Source organism: Brassica napus, chromosome A7 (genome assembly GCF_020379485.1).
Source record: "Brassica napus cultivar Da-Ae chromosome A7, Da-Ae, whole genome shotgun sequence".
In the NCBI taxonomy this organism is placed as follows: Eukaryota; Viridiplantae; Streptophyta; class Magnoliopsida; order Brassicales; family Brassicaceae; genus Brassica; species Brassica napus.
Genome location: NC_063440.1, coordinates 8,045,515 through 8,052,463, shown reverse-complemented (window position 1 = coordinate 8,052,463; position 6,949 = coordinate 8,045,515). Strand labels below are relative to the sequence as shown.

At 34.9% G+C, this 6,949-nt stretch overlaps 1 protein-coding gene across 1 annotated transcript; it reads right to left on the bottom strand.

Moving 5' to 3' along the window:
* Positions 1 to 3,115: 3,115 nt before the first annotated feature.
* LOC106345949 (protein CbxX, chromosomal) lies at positions 3,116 to 5,461 on the bottom strand. Its single transcript, XM_013785177.3, has 7 exons — positions 5,156 to 5,461; positions 4,972 to 5,082; positions 4,766 to 4,864; positions 4,556 to 4,666; positions 4,169 to 4,472; positions 3,948 to 4,087; positions 3,116 to 3,868 (listed from the first exon to the last, which is right to left on the bottom strand). The coding sequence occupies exons 1-7, from the start codon at positions 5,300 to 5,302 to the stop codon at positions 3,332 to 3,334; spliced, it is 1,449 nt and encodes a 482-aa protein (XP_013640631.1). The 5' UTR covers positions 5,303 to 5,461; the 3' UTR covers positions 3,116 to 3,331.
* Between the last annotated feature and the right edge of the window lie 1,488 nt (positions 5,462 to 6,949).

Below are 6,949 nucleotides of genomic sequence, written 5' to 3'. Positions count from 1 at the left end.
TGTATATCTCCACGCACCACCATAATTAGGAAAATACCATCTACTCTCAAATACAATTTTATATGCCATTTTTGCCTCTACTCCAACCTCCCCTGCATGTCTCTAGCTGTGTCAGGCTCTCTGATATCCTGCATACGTTTAATGTTCGTAGAAGCAAGGCCCGTTATCCAAGCTCTTTCTCTTTTTTCAATTCTTTGTGTTCTACAATTAAATATTTTTTATGAAATATATTCTTGTCCAAAGCTATATTCTCTATCAAAATATCACAAGGTTCCTTTTGTGTTTATCCTCAAGTACCGTGAAAACATCAATTTTTAGTTCTATTTTTTTTATACAAATCACCGGAAAATTTTACTATCTCGCTCATTGGCAAAACGCGTCGCATAACAATTCCAACACCACCGCAATGACGAGCTCCTCAATCTGCAGAATATAAAGAAAATTCCATTGAAAGTGATAGTATCGGTGGGAAAGGCAAGAGTTCCAGATCTGAGCACTTATATTACCACCATAACTAGGGATTCCACGACGAGGTTATGGTCAGGAAATCGTCCGGGACAAGTATATATTTTCATAATGTGTATATTGTCTCAAACGAGTTCTTAAACCATGGAGAAGGCATTTCAGATCCTCCATTGTGGTGGTTATTGTCAGGAAATCTCCGACCGGGATATATGTTTGGTTAGCTGCTACAAAATAAATGTTAGATGATACAAGTTTGTTAGCTCCTACTAAATATGTTTAAAAATAGGATACATTACAGTTGTTGCTAATAGATACATGTTTATTAACTGCACTAGCTTGTTTACATAGTAGTGGTTGTTAGATATATTCCACTACATGTTTATTAACTGCACTAGCTTGTTTACATAGTAGTTGTTTACCATATATTATTGATGTGATAAAAGCATGAGATGTTTAGTGTATTCCACGGTGTAAATAGTTGTCGTTAGAAAATACATAGTTTGTTAACTGATACATGTTTTAGTTCCTTATTTGATAGCTGATATGTTATTTGTTACATGATACATGGCTTATTATCTTATACATGACGGTGTCATAACATAAGTTTTGGTGCTGTGAAACGAGAACGGCTAAGAAGAAGACTTTGACGTCTGAGAAATATGGTAAACTGAAAATATTTTTTTTACTTGATTTAATGACTCGCTGTCTCGAACGAGTTCACGAAAATTACCCATGCGTTCATGAGGTCTTCATTTTTTTTTTTTTTTTACTCAATAACATTGTCTATTAGTTTATTCTTGTTTGACACATGCTTTGTTAGCTGATATATTGTATTGAATAATATTTAGGAAGATGTTACAAATTAGTTATTGTTACCTGATACATGATTTGGTAGATGATACATGATTTGTTACATAATACATGACTTGTGTATCTAATACATGGTTTGATATAAAAAAAGAATGTACTATCTTGTATTTAATTGATTCTTTAAACACTTTACATTTGTTGTGAAATACATGTTTTGTTAAATATTATAAATAAGATTACATCTAATTGATAAAATAATGGTAAGATGTTACAAAATAGTTATAGTTAGCTGATCCATGATTTGTTTAATTGTTAAATGGTTTGTTACCTGATTCGTGATTTATTACCTTATACATGGTTTGGTAGTTCATACAACCGACACTGAAACAATAATATAAAGTTCGCTGGCCATGAAAATGATTGAGAATTTATGTCCAATAAATGTAGTATGCTAAAAGAATAAAACAAACATAACAGTGAATACTTATTCTTTGACACAAAAATGTTACTATAAAAGAGTTGTCGTTAGTTGATATATAGGTTGTTATATGCTCCAAACAATGTACCAACTCACAAATCTTGTATCAGCTAATGACAGTTACTCTATAAAATCTTATCGACAATTTATCAATTAACTGCAACCAGTTTTTAACGACTAATAAAATATGTAGTCTGAATACCAATATAAAATAAAAAATCCACTAAAATATAAATAATATATGTTAACTAAAATTACCAACTAACATATATGTTATGAAGAGCGGCCCTTTCTTAAACTTCTGATACACCACTGCATGATTTATGGTTGAAGAAAAAGACCGCAATGCAGCATCGCTATTAATATGATTAGCAATTGAAAGCAAATTATGATTTGAAACTGATAGGGATAAGAACGCCGGTCATCAAAGGCAATAAAACTGCCACGACTTGTCATCATCGAAGTGTTCAATGGTAAAATATGTCACTGAATTCTAATGTGGCTCATCATAGATCTATACAAATAAAAAAAAAATATTACTAGATTTTGTTTTCTCCATAGACTCATCATTATCATGGATCTACGAACTTCAGTTTATCTTTTATGGATTTCACCAAATTTTTTGAATCTTCGTGAGAATTGTAGTAAGAATTCATCAAAGTTTTCTTGGATCTTAGTAGGAACCATTGAAAACTCAAGTTTTAAATCTGAGTTTTTTTTCTAAAAGCTTGATTCACAGATTGGGAAATGAAAAATATGAGAAAGAAACCAATCTTTTTACTAATGAAAAGGAAACTATAAAGTTGACTCAAAACTAGAAAAAACATGTGGATGAAAAGGCTGTAGTTGCAGACCTACGACCTTGATTACACTTCTACAAACTTGACATATTTTTCTTTCACATGCCACGTCGATGTACGAGTGGTACGAAAACTGATGATAATGCTCAAACATCTACAAGTGGTATTAGAGGTTAGAGGTTGAGAGTGTTGATTGGTCTATGGATGGAAACAATCTTTGATCATCTTGTGTTTTCCGCAGGAAATACATCTTTTTAAAGTTTTGAATACTGAATGTGTAGATGGTTTGAGATGATATCGAGTGCAATAGTATTACACTGATGAGATTTGACAAAGATTTTTGTGGCAGAAAGAAACAATACTATTGGCTAATTTTGAAATTAAAAAATATATAATGAATATGAACTTCTATAGTAGTAATTATTACTATCTACTAGCTTATGAAAGTTTGGGTTTGAAACTATAAAACAAGGTTCACGAATCAAACTCATGATAAATCATGTAAAATATTGGACTGGAATCCAAATGTTTCTGATAATATGATAAAAATTAAAATCATTAATTACCCAAAATAGAAGTAGAATAAAATGAGAAAATATGTAGCAACACAACAGAAATAGATCGATCAGGGAGAGTACAATGAATGGGTGAAAACCATAGCTTCTCCCTCCTGTAAGATCTATAGAGTTGCAAAACATAAAGAATATGATATGTAAAGAATTGAATCAGTACACTAACCAATACTCGGCCATTACAGGTTTTTGAATCTGTAATCTTCTCACTGAGAGAAAACACGAAGACCAGCCTCTAAATCCTCCAACCTGATGGTACAAATCTCTTCAGTGTCAACGCAATCAAAGCTAAGTCGGAGATCAAGATTCTCCCTCGCGTTAACCAGCAACGTGTCCACCAACCCTCCGTTCATCTCCTTCCTCTTCTTCTCGGTAGTCTCTCTCTCAATCACTGAAGCTATCTCCTGCAGAGTGCACGACTCATGCAGCTTGAAACCGTAGAACAGAGTGTCCTCTCCCTGGCTGTTCATCTTGATGTGCAGAATCTGCGCCAGTTCCTTTGCACTGAAGTCGCTGAAGTTGAAAAACTTTGTGACCCTTCTGCAAAACCCTTCGTTAGATGCGATCACACGCTTCATTGGCTCGCTGTATCCCGCGAATATCACCACGATCTTCCCCGTGTCCATGACGGACATTATTTCTTCCAGAGCTTCTAGACCGTAGTCCTTGTCGTCTGCCTTTTGCATTGGGATCAACCTGTATGCTTCGTCCACAAAGAGGATTCCTCCCTCAGCTTCTTGGATCTGTCCAGAGAGAATTGAAAAGATCTTTTTGAGATTCAAACTCACAAAGTGACTCTAGTTTTGAACAGTGTTTTGTTACCTTTCTCCTGGTCTTTGGCCCTGTATGACCAACAAACTCACCAACCAAGTCTGTGCGCTGAACTTCTGTTACCTTATCGGTTGGTAGGATTCCAACCGTGTGAAGCAACTTCCCTAGAACTCGAGCAACCATGGTTTTACCTGTCAGAAACAAAACAGTGTCAAGCTAAAACAGTTTGTTTCCAGGAAGAAGAACCACAAATATACAACTCTTCCTCTCACCAGTCCCAGGGTTTCCAAGAAACGCCATATGTGGAGGCCTCCGAGTTCCAATGTTCATACCAAGAGCCCTACGCCTCTCATCCAAAAGCATTCCTTTAGCCCATTTCCTCAGTTGTGTCTTCAGCTCGCTTAGTCCAACGATATTGGACAACTCTTCCTCAAGTAGTTCCATCTTGGCCTTGGTCTTACCGCACGACTCTAACGCGCTTCTTTTCCTCTGCTCTTGGAGAAACCAGCGCAACAATTCACGCAACTTCTCGCTGCCCTGTCCTTGTGGTAGATGGTCCAAAGGAGTCATCCCTTCCTGGAATTATGCAAAATTCCCACAGCTTAGTACTAATGAAAAAAAAACAAAAAAGAGCAATGGTTTTGAAGAGAGTGGTGTACATTATCTTTAGCGCTGCAATCAGCGTTATTATCCAGCAGTGTCTTAACAGTTGAGATGTCTTTGGAGGTAATAGAATACCAAACCGCAAGGTGCAATGGTGTCATACCGTTCTGCATTTAAACCAAACCGAACCAAATCAGTACAAGTTAGTCCTTTCTTTGTGTGCATCTTAAAACCATCAATCAAGAGAGAGAGGGAGAGGAAATTACACTGGCTTTGGCTTCGATAAAAGCACCGCGCTCAAGGAGTAGCTTAGCAGCTTCATTGCAGCCGTTCTTGGCTGCCATGTGCAATGGGGTTTCACCATACTTGATAGAGAGAGAGAGAGAAGCAGCAGCACATGAAGTAATTATAGATCAATACAAAAAAAAACAAAACCTCTGGAGGAAAAAAAGAAAGAGAAGATTGAGCTTACAGTGTTCATGGCTTCCAACTCAACTTTATCGGATCCAGGCCAATCTAAGAGATACTTGACAATATCAACATTGCCATTACCAGCAGAGACATGAAGTGGCGTGTGGTACATCTGCACACATACCAAAGATGAAATTAATTAAACCCAAAAATGGGATCTTTAGATTCGGAAACACGATTCTTACGACGGGGTTGCGTTCGTTGAGAAGAGAAGGGTTGTCTTTGAGAAGCTTCTGCAAGGCAATGAGATCGCCGGAGAGAGCGCAATCGTGAATTGTGGTGGGTCTTGCGGATCTCACCCGCTGTACTCCTCCGCCGACTTGTCGCTTCATCGTTGATGGGTTTTGCTCAAAATTGAATCTTTTTTATCAAAAGGAGATTTAGTAAAAGAGGAGGATCTTTCGGGAGAGTGTTTCTTGCGTACAAGAAATAGATTATAGGGAGAGGTATCTCCGCGTCTTCCTCTTCACCAACTGGTCTTTCTTTCTTCGTCTCCTTTCCTTTTTATCATTTTCTGCTTCTTTAAATTACCTTTTTACCCTTGCCTCCTGGCGCTTTACTAAATACAGCTAAGCTTCTTAATCAGACTAGTAATCATTTTCAATCATTTACTTCTACCTATTAATTAAAGTTTTAAAAAGTAATCTGCTTTTTGGGCCAATAAGAACAGCTCAGGCCCAATGGTCTTTTTGATCAAAAACACAACATCCCTAACGCTCTGCCTGATGAATGCAATCCCTCATCAAATCCAAATAAATAACTAGATTCCATGATTTATTGTATCTTTGATAAATGATCTATCACTGACATGAATAAGAACACTTTTCCCGTTTGTAAGGAATTCCCTTGTAGTAAAAAGTATTATGGGAAAATTGTTTTTTTAGGCAAAAATATGGTAATTATATCTCATATAATTTAGGTTCCATTAGGCTAATTATTTTTAAAATGGAAATAATGTCTTTAATTTCAATTATAAATTCAAAATTGCAATTTGTTAAATAATAAAATATAATAAATAATTAAAGTAATTATAATAAAAGAAAACATTAAAAATCCTAAAATAAAAAAACGATTATTTTCTTCCCATATTTTTTTCTGAAAAATCAAATATTTCATATATGGAAACTGGATATTTTCAAATATTTTCTTTCCATATTTTTCGGAACTGATTATTTCTACAGATTTTAGAGGCGGAGGTTAAGCGTGAAATGTGTATTCTAAATATTTTTAGAGTACTATTAGTTATGTGGATCACATATTCTAAACATAGTAGATTCAATGAAAAAAAGTGGATTTCATTTTCTACTTCGTAGAATGCCAATTCTACTTTATGTAGAATAAAATCTGAAATTATGATTTGAAGTTTTTTAGAACTGCAAAAATACCACTAAGTTCATATAGATATTTCATCAGTTGTTACTATTTCTCCAATTTTTTATGTTTGTAAAACTATTTATTTAATTTATTTTCGAAAATACAAAAGGACATTAGAGGCAAAAATGGTACAAAATAGAAATTAGTCTAATGGGACATAGTTACCATTTTTTTGCCTAAAAGAATAATTTTCCCAAGTAACGAATGATCTTATCGAATTATGTTTTTTCTTTTGAATTGATTCTTACATTAAAATAAAAATATATTATAGCAAAAGTGACCGTAAAAGCCTTGAAGAAAAATAAAACTTCATCAGAATCAAAAGCTAAACAGCCAGACAATTTGTTGCTTTAACCAAAGGGAAGTTCTTTACCTTACTTCTTGTTTGTTTTTAAAGAATGTTTGAACATAACAAAGCAAGTGCAAGATCTTCCTAGCCAAATACAGTTGCTTTTGCAGAAGTTCAAAGATGTTTTTCCAGAAGAAGCTCCGCAAGGGTTGCGAGGAATAGAACATCAAATCGATTTTATCCCAGGAGCTTCACTTCCAAACAAGCCAGCATACATAACCAACTCTTTGGAGACCAAGGAAGTATAACAACAAGT